The sequence below is a fragment of the Grampus griseus genome, assembly GCF_964374135.1.
Source record: "Grampus griseus genome assembly, chromosome: 2".
Taxonomy (NCBI): Eukaryota; Metazoa; Chordata; class Mammalia; order Artiodactyla; family Delphinidae; genus Grampus; species Grampus griseus.
This window is the reverse complement of record NC_139018.1, coordinates 91,837,883-91,862,250: the sequence shown is the minus strand read 5'-3', so window position 1 is coordinate 91,862,250 and position 24,368 is coordinate 91,837,883. Positions and strand designations below refer to the sequence as shown.

Below are 24,368 nucleotides of genomic sequence, written 5' to 3'. Positions count from 1 at the left end.
GTACTGTTTAGATGTGCCTGTCAAGGTTCCTCTAAACTATAAGGCTATGTACTTAACCTAACTGAAGGTTTAGAAGAAAATATTCTTTCTGTACAGGAGTCCTTACGTGATGTAAGTACAAAACATTCATTTTGGTTTTTTTCCCTGTGTTATACGTGGGTATACTCTTTTTTTTCCGTAAATATCTCATAGATTTTTTTTTCTTAGTGAATTTTGTTTCTTTGTGAAATCATTTTGTTACCTTTCTCTTTAGTCACATGTGGTATACTGATATGTTGATGTGTTCTGTTTTGTTTTTAGTGTTTCTTATTCTTTATATCTTTGGATCAACTCTAATACAGCTAATTCTCAAAATGATTTTTCAGTTACCTTTGTGAGCAAGTGATCAATAAGTCAAGGTCTTGGTTAATATCAGTATCATGATAACTTTTCATTGGACTAGAATATTTTTCTCTTGTTACATCTTTAAAGAACCAAATGGACTGAGAATACCTGTAAACAAACAATCCAGTGAATGTTAGAAATATGTGGGTGAGGAAGCGTCCCCCTTCCCCACCTCATGGACCCCACTTCCACTCCCAAATTTGACTTCACCAAAACTCAGTTAACAGTTGGGGCATTCCTTTCAGACCTTTCTTAGAATATTTTTATTTAACTTTCACCATATGCATTTTATTTAAGAACATTTGTTGATTATGAATGTAATACCCAGATATGTTATATAGCTACATTTCATTTCTTTTATTCTAATGGCAGAGAAATTGGGGAGGGGACCTTCCATAGACTAAGAAGCAGCTCATTTTTTTTTCCTCCAGGGCTTTATAGAGTATTTAATATCTTTAAACTCACTCATCGCATAATTTTACAGGATTGATTTACACACTGTGGAGGGACTCGGTCAGCTTACTAATCTAACTGGTGCTTAACTTTTAAAGAGAAGTCATTACAAGCAGTCTGTTGACTCTTTAGTGACATAATATTTGAATCTTATTATTACAAATTTTAAGCCATTATATTGAGATTTGAAGAAAGACATTTATAGATATTGAAGTTCAACAAATTAGACAATTCATTTGTCTCTTTATCACGGTTTATCTTGAAACTTGAGTGAATTTATCTAGTTGTTGTAAGAGAGAATACTAAAGATGTAATTTTTCTAGGAAAATGGAGAGCAGAGTCATGTGCTTTTAGAGTCATGCTTTTGACAGTGCTTTATCTGTAACCCCCTGAATCTTACAGCTTCTTTTTACTCAACTGTTTATAAGAGCCAACCATTGTATATCTTTTCATCATTGGAACTGGACGGATGTCTACCAATTAGTCACTCCCCAAGAGGTTTCTATCACATTATTGAGCTTTTAAGGGCTTCTAGGCCACCTGCTGCTGCTGCTACCCTTATCACCTGGGCAAAGCACATCTGGCTACTCAGATTCCCTCAGGGGGTGTCTGATTGTCAAGTTCTCCAGGTCTGATTACTGGTAGAATCCATAACATGATACAACATGATACAGTGATCGTACCATTATTATGACTTGCTGTGTTTGCCTAAAGAAATTTGAAAATCCTGTTGTATGTGTACTTGAATCTAAGACCTTTGTAGAAGAAGGTAAAGCCTTCTAATATAAATCCTGATGTTTATGTGTTTCCCGTTCCCCAAGTGAAATGATGAACGTAATTCCTGTGGAATTTAAGACGTTGATTACATAGAGAAATTAGGAACTTCTTTGACTTCTACAGTCAAAATCACTCGTTGCAAGGCAGCTTTGGTTTGGCATCTTGTGTTTAAGCCAATGTGATATTGACGCTGACCTTCCTGTCTCAGTTGCAGCAGTTACTCACAGACCTTCCTCACGATATGCTGGATGATGATGACCTGTCCTCCTCCGAACTCCACTATTCGGACTGCAGTGAGGATGGCAGAGAGGAAGAGTAAGGACCCCAAATCCCTTTCCCTTGTATATCACAATTCTATGTCTTTTTCTTTAGATTCTCTTGCAGGCAATAATAATGGATATGATTGTAAAATTGTAGACTAATTCTTAAACTTTCAGAAGAAGTTTGGAGGGAAAACACGTTAAAATCTTGGGGTTCTTTGTGATGTGTATGTCCAAATAAATGATAGGCTCTAATCTAAAGTATTGATTTTTTCTCAAGACCACATCATTCTGAACAATTGGCGATGAACTGGAATGAGCATCAAGTGCTGCCTAAATCTCCAAGTGTAAATGTAAGTATCTGGTGTGATAATGACTTTGATGAGGGTGGGAACAGATCTTAGTGCTTTTCTTTTACTCTTGTTATCTAATAGGACTACAATGAGATTCGGAATGTGTTTGGAGAGAAAAGGGGCAACGGCTGGGAAGAGAATCAAAGTAGAACTGAAGACCAGCATCCTGGGTATCATCCTGAAGGAGGTGGAGATGAAGGCGGTAGTGGTTATAGCCCTCCGAGTGAATATGAACAGACTGATTTATATGACCTTCCTGAAAACTTTAGGCCATATGCCAGCGGTCAGAGGCAGGAATTTAACAGCCAACCAACCAATGTAATCACATTTTCTGATCCTCAAAGGAATCATTTTCAGGTATTGTAAGAACTTGACTTTACTTTCAAGAATTTGTGTATGTGTGTACACGCATTTGCTGTGTGTGTGTCATTAAGAAATATTCGTAAGTGCAACAGTAAGACTTAAGTACAAATATTGCTGAGAGTGCATTTATTCAGGCTCATGCTGAATTAGTCATGCTGTTTTCTGTTTACAATCTAAGTAATCTTAAATGAGAATTTTAACATAGAGACTTTGTGGAAACAATTAAACATTAAAAGTCAAGTTTGTCAAAGAATAGCCATCTCCATTTATTGCTGCTTCTGGCTTCTACCATTTACTATGCTCCAGTGAAAAGCTACGTTCAGGTATCCTGATATAGTTTGAAAGCGGTTAATCCTAGATGACACCAGTCAGTTACCTTGATTGTCTACCTCATCACCCTTATCACAGATTTTGGGTCAAATGCTTCAAAGCTGATATCTGTTTTGTGATGATATAGCAGTAGACAGGATGAATGTTGAGGAAAGAAACACTTATTTTTCCTCCCTGGGAGAGTTTGATGAAGCAAAGCCTTAGGATGCAGTTAGCTTCTTCTTAGACTTTCTCAATGACAGTGAATGCCTCATTTTGCCAATAGATATTCTGTGTCACCTGATGACAGGATAATTTTCTGGTCCTTTTAAGGTGGTCATTTTCTCTTCCATCTCTATAAAATGTTATTCATTCCACAAAAGTTATTGAGTATTTATTACATATGAAGCATTGTATCACGTTCTTGTTATTGCATATGCATATTGCATATGTATCTTGTTATTGCAATCTTACTGGAATTCTTGAGTGTTATTTATGGAATTGGCCCCATTATATGCTCAAAAGTACAATTGCAGGCTTTCAACGAACAGTGTTAAATAACAATAAGTGCTATTTTTAAGCGAAGATGTATGTATAAAGTTTGTAATTGTACCACAATTAAGTTCTATAGCAAAACTGAGTTGTCTAATTCAGATAATTTTTGAAGCAAAGACCAAATCCTAATTGTCAATTTCGTTTATCATCTTGTAATAGCAATTTGGTATGTCACAAGGTCCCAGTTGTCAAGCTTTGGAATCATATAAAGTGACATATAAACCTTATCAGTCTTCTGCCCAGAATAATGGCTCACCAGCCCAGGACGTCACAGGAAGTGACACATTTGAAGGCCTGCAACAGCAATTTTTAGGAGCTAGTGAAAGTAGGTATCAAGTTTATATTTATTTCTTAATCACATAATTGGAGAGCTTTGAGCACTTTGAGCATGTTCAAGAATTATTATTATTTTTAAGTATGATAATGGAATTTTTTTAAAGAGTCCTATTTTAAGAGATATATTCTGAAGTATTAATGAATAAACTGATAATGAAGTCTAGAACTGACTTCAAATATCATGTTGTTGGGGGGTAAGTTTGGGTGGGGATATAGGTAAAGCAAGACTGGCCATGAATTCACAATCGTTGAATCTAGGAGACAGGTTCATGGGATTCATTGTATTCTCCTCTCTACCTTCTTATATATTTGAAATTTTCCTTAATGAAAAATTAAAATAAATTTTCTCAGCTGTATTATATTTTAGTCATTTTACTTGGTTAAGACTTCATTAACTTCATATATTTTTTTAACTGAAATCTAATTTGGAAAGTGAAATTAGTTTTCCTTTCAATCTTAGATTTTTCGTTATATAGAAATGTAAGTCAACCACTATCTTAATTTTTTTTTTGGTTTTTAGAGTTTTACTGTATTAGGTAACTCTTATATAAATTACTTTATACTCAAAATTAAAACTAGACTTACATCTCAGGTTTAGTCATGTGACACTTGCCAAAATAATTTCTTTTACATAGTGTATGTATCAATATGAATGAGAAAAGTGCTACTAGAAAATTTTGAGGAGATCTAAACATTCAAAACCAAACTTGTACCTGACTAACCTGAATCAGTGTTTTCATATGTCCAACTTTTGTTATCATACTCTGGCATGTGAAATGGCTTCCAGTTATTGTGCGTGTTGAAGAGCCACTGTGATTCTAGAGTGTGACAGCAGGTTTTTTCTTTGTTTTACATTTAAGAAGCAGGGGAAAGTCATACTGGATATTCTGGGGTTCTGGCACTGTGCCAATGAGAAAACTGGACTTAGTGGCCCTAACTTCATGGTGCTGCTTCCATCTCATGCTTAGACTACAGGATAGTTACGGGGGAGGCGGCCAGAATGCCCTTTCCCCCAGGTAGTCATCAGCAAATGTGCGGGGGTAGCCTCTCTTTCTCCTGAGTTTTTGTGGAAGTGGATAGTGTGTATGGCATAACTGTTTTGGAGTTGAGTAAATAAGTAAGTATCCCAACAGTGGCCTGATATCTTGGCGTTACTCTTTCAGTTCTGCTGTGTTCAGTTACATTTATAGCTCCTGGTTGTTATGCGTATATCACCTTTCATCACTTCCTTAACAGTCAGCATTTTATCACATTGATTTATTTTTTGTTTAAGTCAGTTACACATTTGCCTAAATTTGACATTTGGAAGTTAATTAAATAACTTAATGGTAGTGCCTAATTTAGTGATTATAGCTTCTTAGTAACAGTAGTTTAAAAAATTGAGTTTGAAGAGAGGAGTGGCTTGTAGACTGTGTTTATTCCTGGGCTAGCCCTGTTCTAAGGCCCAAGAGGAGTTTGACTTGTAACAGAGTTTTCAGTCTTCAATTTTTGGGGGTTTAACCATGTCTTTTTTTAAACAGAAGACTGTTTTATTTGTTAGCATGTAGAAGCATTGTTCTTTTAGGAAATGAAAAATATTTGTCATTGTGTAGTTGAAGGATTATCCTTCCCCTACAAATCACGTTTTTCTTTTTTTCCCCCAATGATTTTTAAGTGGTCCTTAAAATGACTTTGTTTCTGAAAGAAGACCTCAAAATTCTTTATTAATCTATTCTTTAATTTATTAATTCAGCAGTTCTGTGCCAGTATAAATATGCATTCATTCCTGCTTAAAATAAAATAGTTTAAGAAGGATGTCTAGAAATTTTCTTTGAAAATGGTTTTATAGAAGTTGATGTACTTTTATTTTTTCAATTTTATGAAAGTATGGAACTCTATTCCTTTGCAATTGATATATACTTCCTTTTCTTTTTCTTTCTTTTTTTTTTTTTTCCTGGCCATGCCGCACAGCTTGCAGGATCTTAGTTCCCCAACCAGGGATTGAACCCACGCCCTCAGAGGTGAAGGCGCGGGGTCATAACCACTGGACCACCAGAGAATTCCCTATACTTATTTTTCATTAGCCAAAATGGTAGCGATTCAGAGTTATACACCAAACTAGTGACTTTTCAAACTTTTCTGGAAGTGACCATAGTAAGAAGTACAATTTTTACATTGTGATGTGGTCTATAATATTTATCTATATAAATATTATGTAAATGAAACAGAAGTTTCACATAATAATACTGATTTCTACTACATGATATACTCTGATATATTCTATTTAATCTTGTTACCAAACCAAAACTTGGGTCTGCTCGCCCAAGTGTAGTAAAGCCAATCTACTGACACCGGGTTGTGGTGAGGGAAAGTGCAGCATTATTGTAAGGTGCCATTCAAGGAGTTCGGGCTTTCTGAGCATCAGCTGTCCTGGACTTCTTGTACGGCACCTCACAATAAACGCTGCACTTTCCTTCACCAGAACCTGGCGTCAGCAGATTGGCTTTACTACACTTGGGTGAGCAGACCCAAGTTTTGGTTTGGTAACATTTTTTATTAAAAATGCTAGTCACAATCTGCTGAATTGATTTCATGATACTCTGATGAGTTGTATTTGCAGTTTGAAAAACATTGTCCTAAACATTGTCCTAAATGACCACAAATTTATATTTTGCTATGCTTTTATCTAACAAATTGTCTTTAATTCCAAAGCAGACTCTGTAGAAAATATGCAGATTATTCAACTACAGGTTCTTAACAAAGCAAAGGAGAGACAACTAGACAATTTAGTTGAAAAGTTAGATGCAAGCGAACGTCAAATTAGATATCTGAATCACCAGCTTCTGATAATAAAAGGTAAGATGACAACTGTTGGGTGCTGTCATGTATGAGGTCAGTTGAGCTAGATAGATTGTTTCCAATAATCTCATTTCAAATAAGAAGCTTAGAGAGGTTGACGTACTTGGTCAGCGGCTCAGAGTGAATTAGTCAGCACGAAACGAAAATCTAGGACTTTTGACCCATTGCCTTGGATTTCTCTCCAGATTTGAGGTCCTCATTATTTCCCTTCTTCCTATTCTGTTAGGATCAGTGAACATTATTTAAATATGCTGATAGCATTCCATCCTAAAAAATTGTTGTATCCTTACATGGTTTACCTCCAATTCCCAAAGAGACTTGTGTTTAGTTTGCAGTACATTTTCTGAGCCTACAAATTAGCCTAATGTTTTAATCCAAGTAAGAGTTTGTGATCCTGAACTGCTTTGGGAGTGCCAAGGAGAAAATGCAGTCATCTCTGGGAGAAGCACATAGTGTAAACACAGATTTCAAATTATAATTGCTTACTCTTCATGCTCTCTGTAGTTTTGGTCAGTGTTGAACTTTGCTTTGTAGAATAATTTTGTGACTGAACTCCAGCTCATTTCAGACTTGATAGTGAAAAGATCTCTTTCTGTAATGCTCATGAAATTTATTTTGTGAGAACTTGTGAACTGTTACAATAACGTATGTGGTAAGAATATAAGATTAGGTGAATTTAAGCGTTCATTGCAAGTATGTATAGAAAGTAATTTGTCCTCAGATTCCTTCTTCGATTAGCAGGTGTTTGTCATATCTATGTAGCTTCTCAAGTAACAAATGCTGAAATGATTGTTAGGGGACCTTTTGGTCCTCAAGGGGATACATTAAGACTTTTGAAGAGAGTGGTTCCTGTTCTGCAAAAAAAAAAAAAAAAAAAAAAAAAAAAATTTTGGTGTCACTCACATTCGTTTTTGAAACCTTTCTAAGAAGTTTTCTCGAAATCAAGTGAATTTCATTATCTGAATTGAATTAAATACTACAACATTTATGTGATATAGATCTGATATTTGATAGAGATTGTGACAATTAGGGTCCCTCTACAGTATAGGGTCCCTCTACAGTAACATATTATTTATATAAAAATTTTAAATACTCTAGATGAAAAGGATGGTTTGGCCCTCAGCCTTCGAGAATCACAGAAACTCTTTCAGAATGGAAAAGAAAGAGAAATTCAGCTTGAAGCACAAATAAAAGCACTGGAGACCCAAATACAAGCATTAAAACTCAATGAAGAACAGGTAAATATTTGATCTTCATTACTTATGGTAAACAGCTGTTTCTTCCAATGAAATGTTAGTTACTTAACGTTTGGTGTTGTGGGACTGAATTTAGAACTTTGAAGTTTACACCTTCTTCTACCATAAGCCTACATTCCTTTCCCTTTCCTTGGAGGAATGAGTCTCCCATCCACCTAGTCATCTATACACCAGAAATCGGGGGGCGGTGAGACCTCAGCTCCTCTGCTCCCCTTCATCCAATCAGCCACTGTGTTCTGTTGGGTCTCTTCATTTCTGTCTACATGTCCCTAATTCAGGATTTTACCATTTTTGCAAAAGTCTCTTAACTAGCCTGTAATGTTTTACCCCTTCTCCTAACTCTTTCATCTGGCCATCTGAATAATCTTTCTAAAGTACAGTTGTAGTTATATCTTTCCCTTGCTTAAAGCCTTTCAATGACCCTGCTTTACTTGCGGGGTGAAGTATGGTGTTGAGATGACTGTCTGATCCTTCCCTTTTTCTTCTCTTACTCTTCTCAAACTTTCCTCAAACTCAACAGTCTGTCTGTTGTTTTTATGTACTCATATGTACTGTCTCCTGTCTCTGGAATGCCCTTTCCTCAACACACTGCTATTTCATGAACAAGCCCATGCTCAAGTGTTTTCTTTTCCTAAGTCTTTCCTGTTTTCTTCCCCAAGCCACATGATCACATCTGTTATAACAGATCTAGAACATCTTGAAGGCAAGAACGGGTGGCCCTCATCTTAGTAGCCCCACCATAAGCCCACTGCCTGGCACATAATAGGTGGTCAGTACAGTGTTCAAAACTGACCTAACCTGTGTATTTCTTTTTCCTTATGTTTCTCTGTTCTTGCCCTGGTACTATCATGAGTGTAGCTTTATGTTGTGTTTTGGAATTTGGTAAACAAGGGCTACCCGTACCATTCTTAAAATATTTAGTAGCTCTTTTTCACATTTTTTCTTCTAGATCTTGCAAATCAACTTCTCATGCTTTATAAAAAACCTTGTTGGGATTTTGATTAGTGAGACGTTGTATTTACCATTTTATGGATGGTAACCAAGTCTTGGAGAGGTCAAATTACTTTTCCAGGATTACAAAGCCAGTTACTGACAAAGCATCAGAACCTAAATTTTCTAACCCCAACAGACTTGCCTCGAAAGTGGTGGCACATTCTTTGATTAATGAGATGGGTGGCCATTTGACTGTGGGAAATAGTCGCAAGTCATTGGTAACCAAGCCTGGTGGTGGGTGATTCACGAGAGTAATACCATTTTGGTGGTTAAAAATGAAAGTGACTTGGTTTTAGATGAGATTTGTGGCTAGTTCTGGATGGTTAAGTGGAAAAGGTTAAAGAATGTTGTCTCATGTCTGGTTTCTTCTCGTCCTTAAGCTCTCAGCTAAAAACAGAGAGGACTTCCCATCCACCTTACATCTAAAGTAGCCTATTGCTTCACATTCTTACTCCCCTTCACTGTGTCATATTTTATCACTCTATTTAAAAAATATCTGAAATTATCTCTTTTGTTTACTTGTTATTGTCTTTCTTTTTTTTTTTTTTTGCGGTATGCGGGCCTCTCACTGTTGTGGCCTCTCCCATTGCGGAGCACAGGCTCCGGATGCGCAGGCTCAGCGGCCATGGCTCACGGGCCCAGCCGCTCCGCAGCATGTGGGATCTTCCCGGACCAGGGCACGAACCCGTGTTCCCTGCATTGGCAGGCGGACTCTCAATCACTGCGCCACCAGGGAAGCTCTTTTCTGTCTTTTCTCACCAGAAAGTAGTAGGACTTTAGACCTTGGCTGTTTTGTCATCATGTCCTTAAGTGCTTGGAACCCTGCCTGGCACAAAGTGTCCACCTTATTTACTGAACAAATGAATGAATGTCTTAAGCAGTTAAAGTGGTATTTGGATAAATAGGCAATCTCTGGAACAGAATGAAGAAGAGGCCTCATTTGAAATTTTAATTTTTGTGTGTAATATAGATTATCATCATTTTAAACTTGTTGAAAAATGGTAGTTATTAAAGAGTTGAATTGCTTTTATGTCGTAACCTACATAATCTTTTGGTAATCTTTTTATAAGTTAGAAATTACATTTATAAAAAATAAAGTAGCATAAATTAAAAAGCAACAGAATCACCAAGTATATTAGTTTTCTATTGCTGCTGTAACAGATCACCACAAACTTAGTGGCTTAAAACAGCCCAAATTTATTACCTTACAGGCAGAAGGTCAGAAGTCTGACGTGGATCTCATTGGGCTAAAATCAAGGTGTCAGTAGTGCTGTGTTGCTATCTGGAGGCTCTAGGGGAGAATACTTTTTTTTTTTTTTTTTTTTTTTTGCCTTTTCCAGCTTCTAGAGGCCACCTGCATTCCTTGGTGTATGGCTCATTTCCATCTTCAGAGACAGAAGTTACTGGTTCTGACTTTTCTGCCTCAGTTTTCCTCATTTAAGGACCCTTCTGTGTACATTGGGTCCACCCTAGTAATCCAGGACAGTCTCCTTATTTTAAGGTCATCTGATTAGCAACTTTAATTCAGTCACAACCTTAATTTCCCCTTGCCATGTAACATAACATATTCACAGGTTTCAGGGGTTAGGACATGGGCATCGTTTGGGAGCCATTATTTAACCTGCTACACAATTATTTCATAACAGCTGTACAGTTACAGTTTTCAAAACTTCCATTTTAGTAAGTGACCATTGACAGGTGTCATCAGTCTCTCAGGAAACAGTTGTCATTTATCTATGACCTAACAATTGGATTTCCCCCTACACTTGGAGCAAAGAGGGATGCAAACAGCACTGGGACCGGTATAGAAGCAGCAGATTCCTTGCCTGGTACCTATGTTGCCATCATTTGCGCAAAATCCTCTTTCACTGTCCTCGAACAACTACAGATTTTTTTTCTCCGTGAATAATGTTTCCAGCAACCATGGGCCTGGTGGGTCCCAGCTAGGGAAGTCTTAAGGAACTAGAGCCACCATGGGGAGACCCTTTCTTCTCTACTTTCATTTTAATTAAGCGTGGTTGATTTTTAGAGTTAAAATTCATAAAGAGAGCACAGAGTCAAAATACCGTAAGCATAGGTGTCCTGTGTGTATTTACTAGATGATTAAGAAGTCCAGAACAACTGAAATGGCTCTGGACAGCCTGAAGCAGCAGCTGCTGGACCTGCGTCATTCGGAATCACTTCAGCGTGCGAGGGAGCAGCATGAGAGCATCGTCATGGGCCTCACAAGGAAGTATGAAGAGCAGGTGCTGTCCTTGCAAAGGAAATTGGATGCTACGGTTACTGCACTTAAAGAACAGGTTGGGATGATTTCAAATGAGCAACTGTTACAAACAAGTAAAGCTGGTTATTTTTTATAACTGACATTTTGCAATGCATCATATAGAAATGCTGGTTGTTTGCAGTAGGTGTATGAGTATAATTTAAAAGTCCAAAGAGTTTTATCTATGAATATGCCTTCAAGACATACTATTGGAAATCCTTCCTCTTATAGGATTGGTTAGTACTTTCTCAGTTCTCACATTACTAGTTCTTCGTTTGTCGAGTATTTGTGCATATTGTTCATATGACCTAGAAAAATCCGGACTGAAAGGAAGGAGTGTCTGGGAGCTGGCCTGGACTTGAGAGGTTGTCCTGGGAGCTAACCAGGAGGAGAAGCCTTTTCTTGGGTCTCCCAGTGTTTTGGTTATTAACCTGTCAATAAAGATTGTCTAGATCTTGGGAGAAGAGTTAATTTGGAGAATAGTGTAATCAATAGGGAAGAGATTCTGATCTAAAATCATTTAGATATGAAACTCGAGCATATTTCACAGTTTTTATTTCACCTTTGCCCCAAAGAGAATAAAATGTTGTAAGCTGAGGGTGAGTCAGATAGTGGGTTTGCTTGTGCTCCAAAACCCCAGGGAATCAGTTGAATGAATAACATTTCAGAGATCATTTTTCTCAATGTAAATTCAGAATTAATTTAACCCAAGGAAAGAAGAGAAGAATAATAAGATGTGAGGGTCTGGAAAATCCCACCACACTTAAAATTCACACTGATTTGGGTTGTTCTTTCTTATTTATACAGCTGACTCTAAATTTTTCCATGATTTAGTTAAAGCTATATAAGATTGTGTTAGTGGCAATAATAATTGTATACCATTTCATTTTATTTTACTTTCATATGTGTTTATGTTTTTATTAGACTTATTTTCCTACATAAGGTTTTTTATTCTTTTTATGTAGAAAAATATTGTGAATTTGATCAGTGTGAAGGATATATACGGGTGGGGAAAGACAAAGCCTGTGACAAATTATTAAGTCTACTTTATATAATATTTTAAACAAATGGAATTTGAGATATGGTTTTACTAAGCTTGTCTGTGTTTGGGTAGCAGCATGAAAGTTGGACGGGGAGAGTGGTGCCTCCTTGCATGACGAGAGGAGTGGAGTCTGGTGGCTTTTCCATGCTGGGTTGAGGATCTCTCCATTCTCTGCTGACGTGGGCACAATTACACAGGGACAGGCTGGGAGCAATTCCTAGTGTGTTCAACCCCTGTGCCTGCTCCATTCTCTTTTCTCACCTCCCCCATCCCCTCAATAGAAGAACCCTAGACTAGAACCCTAGACAGAACAAAGTTTTAATTCTGTGCTGACTGGGCTTCAGACCCCTGAACCATACGCTGAAGTTACTGATTAAGGCCTTTTCCACTGTTGCATTCTGTGAGTGATTTTTCTTTTCTTTTCTTTTCTTTTTTTAAATGGAGCATAGCATAGCACTGATGTTAGCTTCTGCTTATAGTTGTATAACTGCTTTGCAAAGTGGTTGATTCCAAAGTGCCTAGGGTTTTTCCTTTCTGGGAATGTTTCCTCTGGTATCCCTTTTGTGCTGTCAATTTGCTATCAGTTGGCTCAGCATTTTATATATATATATATATATATATATATATATATATATATATATATATATATATATATATTTTTTTTTTTTTTTGCGGTATGCGGGCCTCTCACTGCTGTGGCCTCTCCCGTTGTGGAGCACAGGCTCCGGACGCGCAGGCTCAGCGGCCATGGCTCACAGGCCCAGCCGCTCCGCGGCATGTGGGATCCTCCCGGACTGGGGCACGAACCCATGTCCCCTGCATCAGCAGGCGGACTCTCAACGACTGCGCCACCAGGGAAGCCCTAAATTGCATAGTTTTATGAGTATAATCTGTTTCCCTGAACCTGTCAACAGGAAACAGAGTGGCTTAATTGATTGTTGCCTAAGACACTTTCTTTCCCTGTCCCTGTCCATGTAGCTTGTGGGGATCTTAGTTCCTTGACCATGGATTGAACCCGGGCCGTGGCAGTGAAAGCCCAGAATCCTAACCACTAGGCCACCAGGGAACTCTTAATTGATTGTTGAATATAGTCAAATTATTGCCATGGTCTGCCTCTTCTTTGTAATGGTTTTCATAACTACCTTTTGTTGAACTTTTTTTGGCCAGTTCTCAGTCTCTTGTAAAAGCTATTGTGGCCTCCCTGGCACATAAATGTTAGTTGTCCCCCACCTCTTGCACACACATTCACACTGTCATGAATATTAGCTCATTCGTTGTGTTTGCCATGTTACTTTGGTGCTTTAGAACCAAGCTTTTCAAGCTGGCCTCGGAATCAGCAGCAGTGTGCCAAGAGGTTTGCACGGTTGAATAAACATGGACCAATTTCCAGAAGCTTCATTTTGCTCAAAAATTTGGTAGAAAAACTTTAAAGCAAACATGACTACATTATGAAATAGAATACAAAATTCACATGAATTTTTAAGCTAAAAGAGGAGACTTCAGAGTCCCTTTCCTCTGCTTAAGGAGACTGTTAGTAGTATCCTTATGAGATGTATTTTCTATTTGTATCCTTAAGGCATTACTGGGCTTTAGATTATGCTATAAATCAGGCCCCACATGCCTTCTCTCTGCTTCAAAGTCCTTTCTTGATATTCCTCTTACTACTTATTTTCCTCAGGCTTTTTCAGGTAACGTCAGCCAATTACCTTAATTTACTCCTCTGCCTCTCACATGTGCTGCTGTTGGCTTGGAATTCAGCCTGTGTAGCCCTTTTTGAATGAGGGGTGATGATTTCTTCTACCTGGGAATGGGATTCCCATGGCTCATTACTTCCAAACACAGTTTCTTTTTGTAGACATTTGAATATATTATATACATGCTCTGGATTTTCTATATATTTCCATACACTCACACATTTATCCTGTCTGTTTTTCTTTGACATTTTTCAAGTGTTTTTTGGTAGCACTCCCTACGTATAAGACACTGCACAGGCACCTTCAAAGAGACTATTAAGAGAAATAAGACATGTAAAAGGTAGAAAGAAAAACATGAGAGAAACAGATCAAGTTTAAAAGAAGTTCAGAAGAGGGAGAGATAATTTTTGGCTGTTCAGAATAGAATGAGCTTTTGGCTGTTCAGCACAGAGTGAGTTTCCATGTGTTTGTCTGTATCCTTGCTGACTTGGGATACAAACTCCATGGTTCAAAGTGGTCTGCCTCAATATGTATACATACAGTTATACTGAGACTATAAAATGCAAATAAGCATGTAATACATTTCCTTTGGCTTGAACAGAATCTAGTTTTAGAACAACAGTGCCTTGTGCATATAGAGCAGAGAGGGACTTTGGAAGCCATCAAATTCAAATTCAACGTTTATTATCATAATTACAAAAGAAAAAACAGACTGAGAAGTTGATGACTTGATCGTTTTAAGTGTGTTCTTCTGACTCCCAGTCCTGTGCACTTGACCTTGTAAAAGAGGTGATCCTGCCAGGTGATGATTTTATATTTGACTTAAAATCCAAGTATGTAAGATCATAACTGTTAGTTTAATATTTAATAACTAACTGATCATGAAAATGACTTCTTGGACACTTTTTCTATTTAGGAAGATATTTGCTGTCATTTGAAAGATCAGGTTAAACAACTGGAAAGGAATCAAGAAGCAACCAAATTAGAAAAGACTGAAATCATTAACAGATTGACGAGAAGCCTGGAGGAGAGCCAGAAGCAGTGTGCCAACTTGTTGCACTCAGGTCGGTGTCTGCGTGAGCGGTGGCTCCCCAGAAGGCTAGTAGAAATATCTGGCGAGCACACAGTAGGATCCGTGAGTTAAATCCAGAAAAGACAGAAAAGATCATTGGTGACAAAATTTGTTTTAACATCGTTACTGGTATATATGTATGGAGGTGTGGTGTATTTTCATTAGATAATTTGGAAAACCCAGACAAGTATAAGGTAGGAAAAAAAATAGCCAATAATCCTACTACCCAGAGATAACTGTTGTTAATGTTTAAATGTATTTCCTTCAAGTGAAATGAACACACACATACAGACAATTCCCTGCTTCTGTACACAGTATATTTTAAAATAAATCAAAGCTGAATGTGAAAAAATTGAACAATAAAATATGTTAAGATAGGTTCTATACCTGAAAGCTAAAAATGGTCATGAAATCCCACTATATTTTGCTTTTAGACTTGATCTTTGATCATATAGTTCTATCCTTTTATATAACTTCTTTAATTTTTCTTTTCTTCTAAGTGGAGTAGCCACTTACCTGGTCAGTTGAAGCCCATAAGTTACGTTTTTGTCACGCTTAAGATTTCTAGTATGGTCTTCGTGGTATTAAGTTTGAGGCATATGCTTCCTGTCACTTTCAGTAGTACTTTTATTTCTTATTTAATAAAATGATATGAGAGTAAAATGCAATAAAAGAATCAAATGTTTATATAAACACTACTGTACAGACAAAACTGCCTGGTTTGCTGGTGAATAGCTCACACTGAAGATAGCTCAGTGATCATTCATCAACTGATATATGAAAGTCAGACCTTGGCATATGATGTCAATCACACTGTTGATACAATGTATGTAAGAGTGGGTTATTCAGAAGTTGAAAAGACTGTCTAAATGTGTGTGTGTGTGTGTGTGTGTGTGTGTGTGTGTGTGTTTTGGTGGAGGCAAAATTTTCATCATACTCCATTTAGGTCCCACCTCTGTGTTCAGTTTTGTATCCTTTTGTTTCACATGGCATTACTTAGCCTTTTCCCTTGCCATTAAAGACTTTGAAAATATGATTTTCTTTTGTTGCATTATATGCCATCATTACTTAACCACTTTCCAGATGCTCATTTTCTTTTGAGGAAATCCAATAAAGTCCTTTTAAAATGGGAACCTTTTAACCATTTAGAATATTAGGTTACTAGAGCTTCAAAAGTACAATACCAATATGCTTCTTGTACATGCAGAGGTGGGGTGGTGGAAATAAAAGAACTCAGAGAGAAGCGAAAGGCAGCAAGATGTAGTCTTCTTATTAGACGGTAGAAATGGTTTCCAAAGAATTTTTGCTCTGGCTTTCTGTGAGCTGGAATGTTCTGCTCCTATTAAAGGACTTGTGGAGTGTTAAGGTCTGTAGACGTGGCTGATTTGATTCATGGCAAAGTCACAGTAGCCTGTGTCTTCAACTTCCCAAGGACCTATGGGGAGCCATACTAAATCTGGGAAATGTCTGCACCAGACCTATGCCTTCTGGGTCCTACGAGCTGTACCTTTGTGCTCCTAAAAAGGTAGTTAAAAGGTAATAAAGCAGAGCTCCACCTTCTGTAGCCTCAGTGGATTCAGGTTCTTCTGTACATCACAGGCACTTTGTCCCTTTACATCTGGTGTATTCTATGATTCTTTCTCCCACAGGCTCAGTACAGGAGGTCGCTCAGCTCCAGCTCCAGATGCAGCAGGCACAAAAGGCACATGCTATGAGTGAAAACATGAATAAGACTTTGCAAGTGAGTGTTGCCACTGGAAAGAGACTCCATGGGTAACTGAATTAGGCGTTGGTTACATCACCTTTCTGAGCCTGGGCTTTCTCTATATAAAAGAGGTGGCTGGACCGTCTCCAGTCCAGCCCCTGGGAGTTGTTCACAGCCTCACCCACACATCTAGATAGTCAGGCCCAGGTCTGTCCGACTGCAGAGCCAGGGCCCAGCCCCTTCCTTCGCATGGCATATCCTTTCATCTCTGGAGGTGTCCCAGAGATAAGTTTATCTACAGGTGTGGGAAACCTACAAGTTACCTGCCATTCTCTCACATCCTCCTCCAGCACCACTTAACGTTTTCCATGGGAGGAAGAGTTCCAGTATTACCTCCACTGGAAGGAGGCATTTTTTGCCTTTTCACCACTGGCAGACTAAGTGCAACACTTTCTTGGCAAACCAGTCTCTTCTGTCCTCTACTCTAGTAAGCCGATGTGTGCTGCCACCAGCTTCTCAGCTCAAGGGAGGCTTTTTGTGAAGGACAAAATGGAAGGGAGGGAGGAGTGAGAGAAGCTGTTTACCTCTGTTTTCTCATTCATTTATTCATTTGTTCATTCAGCTTACTTGAAAACCTGACATGTGCTACCTTTATATTTTTAATGTGTGCCAAAAATGCATTTGAAGAAACGTTTCTGCCTTCTATTAATCATTAAAATGAATTTTGAAGAATAAAATGACTGATTCCTTCTATAAAAAATAATGAATATAACTTGCAATAATTTTGTGTTTTAGGAGGAAATAAAAGAACTAAAAGAAGAAATTTCTCTCTATGAATCTGCTGCAAAACTAGGAATATTTCCAAGTGACTCAGAAGGAGAATTAAATATAGAACTCACTGAATCGTATGTGGATTTGGGTATTAAGAAAGTCAACCGGAAAAAATCCAAAGTTAAGAGGTATCTAGAAAATACTTTACAATAGAAGAATTCACATTAATAATATTGATGGTGCATAATAAAAGGGGTTCTTGAGTGCAGAACGATATATTTTAGTAATTTCTAATGAAGTTGCAATGTCAGAAATCAAAATTAACAAAAACCTCAAGTATTAATATTGTACTGTCCCAATAGCAGTAGGGCACCGCAGTTTCAATAAGGTAAAAATGATACAGTTAAAATATGTAAGTTAAATTCTACAACTTAAATTATGTATGTTTTATTACTTAAGGTGGGGGCATAGTATTTTTATGATATTAACACTGTGTGTTGGAAGTAGGCATTTATCAATGGTATATGAGAAAATAAGCGTTAATTTTCCCTAGGAACCTTACTGTGACCTTAGTTTTAAAATACGGATTCTGTCTTTTACACTTAACGCAGATATTTTTAGCACTGTCACGGAAGGGAGTGCTTCATCATCCCTTCTAGGGACCAGCGGGGGTAGGGCGGGGAGCGGTCGTGGTAGAAGATGGAGCACATTTAGATACCATTAAGCACGTAAAAGATGAACGGAGGAAAGGATGTGTATTTTGAAGCACTTGCTAAGGGGCTGTGCAGGGCTCTGGGAGTAGAGTACAAAAGATGAAATAGACATTCTCCTTTCCCACAGGGAGTTTATATTTTGTCTGATGGGGAAAAGGAGACACAGTTGTACGCGACTAAGTACTGTGTGCTAAATGTAATGCTTGATGTACAAAGGGGCATTTATCCATTTGTTCTACTGGTCTGGGATAAAGAAGAAAGATGAAAGAGATTGTATTCAGGCTAAGGAAAGCCTTTCTTGAATGCATTCTTTTTTTTTTTTAATTTATTTTTTAATTTATTTTATTTTTTTATCTTTTGGCCACACTGCGTGGCATGTGGGATCTTAGTTCCCTGACCAGGCATCGAACCCGTGCCCCCTGCAGTGGAAGTGTGGGGTCCCAACCGCTGGACCACCAGGGAAGTCCCCCTTGAATGCATTCTTGAATGAAACCACCACCATCTTGTTTATAGATTAAGACTGAGTTTGCCATCGTTAGTGTTTCTTGAAAGTATTTACTACCTGTTGTGTTTCAGGTATCATGCATCTAAATACAAATGTATAAATCTCCTGAAAGGTTTGTTCCACAATAAGTTTTAGAACTTATGCTGTGATTCCATTTTCTAAACAGTAAAATGAGATTCAGTAAATTAAAATCTCAATCAGGTGATGCTGTGGAACATGATGTTAACATTAGTTGAGTAAGTTTCCATTTATCTGGAGGTCAGTCTTTAGGGACTCTTATCTCAACAGATCCCAACTACAATCTAGAAAGAAGCCAAGAAGCAAATAGCAGACCAAGATTATGTGATGTATTTGTTAGGAGCCACCTTGGGGCTCTTATCCCAGGGCCATATTCACTTAGATCTGTTGGTACCCCATGAGTTACCTGATTTCCTAACTGACCACAGAGTAACTGGGTCAGGGAGCTGGGAGAGGTGCTGCCAGGGCTTCAGCCAGACGGCTATGCCTCAGCAAGGAGAGAACTACAGGAACGCATGGTGCCAGAGCTGCTGAGCACCGGGGTAAGCAGCTTTATACATCTAGGCCTGTTCTGATCCACATCAGAATGTCCACAGTCATGATCCTGAGTTGTCGAAGAAAACCTTCAGCTTTGGTTAGTTAATTAAAGCAAAAAGTGGATGAATGTGCTTTAAACAGATTTACGTAAAAATTTAAAGTTAAAATGTAGTCATCTGGAAAATTTACTGCTGTGAATGCATTTCCTGTTAATGCCAGATTAATTCTAAGGGGCTAGTGGAAAGAGCACGGTCTTTAGATCCAGATTTGTTTTGAATCATAGTTTTGCCATTTATTACTAACTTTATGACCTTGGGCACGTTTCTTGACTTTTCTGAGCCTGTTTTCTTATCAGGCTTTTTCTGTCAGGTAGATTATAGCGTATCCCTCGGGGGATAAAACAAGGATTAAAATAGATAATGAATATAAAGGACCTCATGTAAGAAGTTCTGGCACATATTAGGCACTTAATCAGTGGTAGGTGTTACTATTTTATTTAAGAGATGCTTGGTTAAAATATACCATTGATCAGATTTTATATTAATCAACTTTTGATTGGACACATATTTTATAAAAAGTCCTTGATCCTCATTTAAATCTTGGGGAAAACGTGGGACCCACATTATCATTTTAGAGTAGGGAAAACCGGAGCTCAAAGAGCTGAACGCCTTAGCCCAAGAAGACAGACCCTTAGCAGCAGAACCGGTACTTAAACCCAAAGCTTGATTGTCATGTAAATAGGTTTGTCTTTCCAAGTAGACTTGCTCCATCATGATGTTTACTAAAATGTATTTACTTCTTTGCCCTTTCTATTTAATTAGCACTTATAACCCAAATCCTACAGTAATTTAAAGCACATTCCTATAGATAATAAACTTGAGATATCACATTGCTGTCGTACCAAAAGGAATGCCAGCTGCATTCAACCAAGCAAGTGGGGAATAGCTAAAGCAAGTGGGTAGTCACTGAGGCTCAGTAAGGAGATGTTCAATGAAGTGCAGGATAAGTGAGAAAGATTAGCTTGTACTCATCCCTCCCACCAGCACTTTAATGGATAAGAATTCAGCTTTGAGGAAAAAGTAAAAATATTTATTCTTAGTTCAAAGTGAGAGGAGATATAGGAGAGATTAGATGTGTACCTTTCCTCTGCTGGATTGTGGTTCTTAGAACAAAAGGAAGCAGCACTTTCCCAGTGTTGAGAATTTTAGTTCTTTGTTGACTTGAGCTGCTTTCAAATCACTGACCCAAATATTAGCGGCTCCAAGCTTTCACTCCCGACTACCACCTCCCTCAAGCTACTGCCTAGTAAACTTTAAGGGTTTAGCCTCAGTCTTCTATTTCACGTTCATGGAATTTGAGTAGCTAAATCTTCATGCAGCCTGCAGACAGCTTCCCCTCTCCCTTATTGTAGTTGGCTGCGAAGCTCAACTAATAAACATTTAACAAGTGGAATGCCTTTTCCCTAGGTCTTCTCAGCAGGCTTCATAAGGGACTACAGTTTATTTGGATTGAGGGGAACCAACCTTCACAGGGCTCACTAGTGAGCCTAATACAGGGCTGGTCACCACTGCTGACTTTTCCCTTTTGGGAAAGAAGAGAAAATTATTTTAGCAAGCACTCTCTCTGCTCTGACTTGGCTCCCTCTAGGAGTACATGATGTGCTATTTCAGTGGTCAAGGTTCAGTAAGAAAAGAAGTTAGGGATGCATAATTTGTTAACTGCTGAAAGTTAGTTCATGTCTTACAGCACAGGAAGATGCATTGCAATATGTTTTATATTTCTTATATAATTATATTTATGTCTTACATTTCTATATAAAGAGAAGTGGTTTAAGTTGGCGATCTACACATACAGACATATTTACACTATATTACACATACAAAAGTTGTGTATATTGATAAATATGTAGTATATCGCCAGGATCTCTTTTTGTAATATTAAAAAAAGCCTAATATTTTGTTCATCCTTTCTCTCTGTATACATGTGTGTATAATACACACAATATACATATGTATGTATGTGTGTGTATATATATATATTTTTTTAACATTTCATTGGAAATCATATGAAACTGAAAAACAGGAAAAAATATGTTAATTCAGGTACTATTCTTTCTTTTTTTAGAAAGACTTTAGTTTTTTCTTTCTTTCTTTAGCAAACTGACTTTATTTAATAATGTGCCAGAAGTGTTAAAATTATATATAGCACTTTAGGTCTGTGGTTTCTAGTTCAGATTTTTTTTTTAAACATCTTTACTGGAGTATAGTTGCTTCACAGTGGTGTGCTAGTTTCTGCTCTATAACAAAGTGAATCAGCTATACATACACATATATCCCCATATCTCCTCCCTCTTGCATCTCCCTCCCACCCTCCTTATCCCACCCCTCTAGGTGGTCACAAAGCACTGAGCTGATCTCCCTGTGCTATGCGGCTGCTTCCCACTAGCTATCTATTTTACATTTGGTAGTATATATAAGTCCATGCCACTCTCCCACTTTGTCCCAGCTTACCATTCCCCCTCCCCGTGTGCTCAAGTCCATTCTCTACGTCTGTGTCTTTATTCCTGTCCTGCCCCTAGGTTCTTCAGACCTTTTTTTTTTAAAAATTTTTAGATTCCCTATATATGTGTTAGCATACAGTATTTGTTTTTCTCTTTCTGACTTACTTCACGCTTTATGACAGACTCTAAGTCCATCCACCTCACTACAAATAACTCAATTTCGTGGAAAGACTTTAAAAAAATGTTTTTTAGAACATTTTTAGATTTACAGAAAAATTAATATAGTACAAAGAATTCCCCTATACTGTGCACCCATTTTTCCCTGTTAACATCTTACAACAGCATGGTATCTTTGCTACAACTAATGAACTAATATTGATGGATTATTATTAACTAACGTCCATAGTTTATTTAGACGTCCTTAGTTTTTACATCATGTCCTTTTTCTGTTCTGGGATTGCACCAGAATACCTCCTTACATTTTGGAGTCATTTTTCCTTAGGTTCCTCCTGACTTTCCTTGTTTTTGATGACCTTGACAGTCTGAGAAATACTGGTCAAGCATTTTGTGGGAAGGAAGATCCTCTTGGAATTTGAATGTTTTTCTCATGGGTGGAACCAGATGAGGTTCCATTTTCATCACATCACTTTAAGGGTACATACTATCAGCTATTTATTTCTTTTCAAAAGTAACTTTCTCCTTTATTATGGAAAAATAAGAAAATACGGATTAAAAGCACCCATAATCTTACTTCAACCCCCATGAAGAAAACCACTGTTAGCATTTTGGTATTAAGTTCCACATTACCTGTTTTGTAGGTTTCTAAAGATAAAATACTTTGAATATACTACTTTATAATGTAACTTTTAACTTAGTACATTCTGAAATCTTTAGATGTCAGTAAATGTTGTAAATACTAGCGGATATGTGGACGAATGAACTATATTTTAGTAATACACTGTTTAAAATTTTTTAAACTGTTAAGTAGTGCAGTATTATAAACATACTTGTTGAGTCTTTATTCATGTCTTTGGTTATTTCCTTAAGATGTGGGTGAATATTCTTGTTAAAGAGTATGCATGTTTGAGGCTTTTGATACAAGTGTTGTCAAGCAACCCTGTAGTTTGCATTATTACCCATATCTGTGATAGTACCTATTTCTTTGTACCCTATCCATTGCTGAGGGTTATCACTTTTCCTGTTTAAAAATTTTATAAAGTTGGATCCATCACTTTTTTTCCCTTATAATTTCTTGATGGTATTTCTCTAGTACTTTTTATAGTTTTATTTTACCTTTTAAAACTTTTAAAATTGTGAAATATAACACATAAAGAGGAGTGTATGAAACATGAGTGTATAGCTTAATGCATGATTTTAAAGTGAATTCCCATGGAACTACCACAGAGGCCAAGAAATAAACATTGTCAGTAGCTGCCCATATTCCTCTTTCCAGTCATAACCTTGAGGTTACTACTATCTTAACTGTTACGGTAATTATTTTCTGGCTTTTTGTTCTTTTAAGACCTAATTATTCATGCCTAAACACTATAGATTAGGTTTGCCTTTATTTAGAGAACTCATACATTAGGTGGTTTTTCTTTTTCCTTTTTTTCTGCAGCTTTATTGAGATACACAGTTGACCCTTGAGCAACATGGGTTTGAACTGCAGGGGTCCACTTATACGTGGATTTTTTCAATAAATATGGAACGTGTATTTTTATTTTACAGGTGGTGGGGGGGAATCGGTGCCCCCAACCCTCCACATTGTTCAAGGGTCAACTGTATTTCAAATACCATAAAATTCACCCATTTGAAGTGTACACAGTTCAATGTGTTTAAGTATACCCAGAGTTGTCCATCTATCACCACAACCTAATTTTAAAACATTTCAATATCCCTCACAAGAAACCCAGTACTTTTTACCAGTCATTCCCCATTATCCTGTCCTCACAGCTCAGACAAACACTAATCTACTTTCTACCTCTATGGATTTGCCTGTTCTTTACATTTCACTTAAATAGATTCATATAATATGTGGTCTTTTGTGATTGGCTTCTTTCACTTAGCTCATAATGCTTTCAAGGTTCATCCATGTTGTAGCATGTATCAGTACTTTAACCCATTTTATAGCCAAATAATACTCCATTGTATGAATTTACCACATTTTGCTTATTTATTCATCAGCTGATGGACATTTATTTGGATTGTTTCTGTTTCTACTTTTTGGCTATTATGAATAATGCTGCAAATTTTTGAGTGGACATATGTTTTCAAACTGTATGTTTAGAATTTTGAAAAATAGTCAAACAGTTCAAAGTGGCTGCAGCATTTTACATTGTCACTGGCAATGAATGAAGGTTTCAATTTTTTCATATCCTCATCAGCACTTGGTATTTTCCATTTAAAAAATTATAGTTTCTTTGGGGGTATTGAATGGTTTCTCATCATGGTGATTTGCTAATGATGTGGTTTTTACTTAATGGCTAATTATGTTGAACATCTTTTCATGTGTTTGTTGGCCATTGTATATTTTTTGGGGGGAAATGTCTATTCACATCTTTTGCCCATTTTAAAATTGGGTTGTCTTTTTATTGTTTAATTTTAAGAGCTCTTTATATATTCCAAATTTAAGTTCCTTGTCGGATATATGGTTTGGATATATTTTCTCCTG

At 37.3% G+C, this 24,368-nt stretch overlaps 1 protein-coding gene across 1 annotated transcript in view; it reads left to right on the top strand.

Annotated features, from left to right (window-relative positions):
• Positions 1 to 24,368, top strand: part of CEP152 (centrosomal protein 152) — a gene marked incomplete at its 3' end in the record, with an annotated part of 95,217 nt that overhangs the window by 20,039 nt on the left and 50,810 nt on the right. Inside the window, exons 3-12 of the mRNA XM_082649031.1 lie at positions 1,823 to 1,929; positions 2,155 to 2,227; positions 2,309 to 2,584; positions 3,632 to 3,779; positions 6,485 to 6,625; positions 7,727 to 7,866; positions 10,977 to 11,177; positions 14,793 to 14,940; positions 16,598 to 16,689; positions 17,449 to 17,612. Of these exons, the coding sequence (XP_082505157.1) occupies positions 1,823 to 1,929; positions 2,155 to 2,227; positions 2,309 to 2,584; positions 3,632 to 3,779; positions 6,485 to 6,625; positions 7,727 to 7,866; positions 10,977 to 11,177; positions 14,793 to 14,940; positions 16,598 to 16,689; positions 17,449 to 17,612 (1,490 nt within the window). The remainder of the gene's footprint in view (positions 1 to 1,822; positions 1,930 to 2,154; positions 2,228 to 2,308; positions 2,585 to 3,631; positions 3,780 to 6,484; positions 6,626 to 7,726; positions 7,867 to 10,976; positions 11,178 to 14,792; positions 14,941 to 16,597; positions 16,690 to 17,448; positions 17,613 to 24,368) is intronic.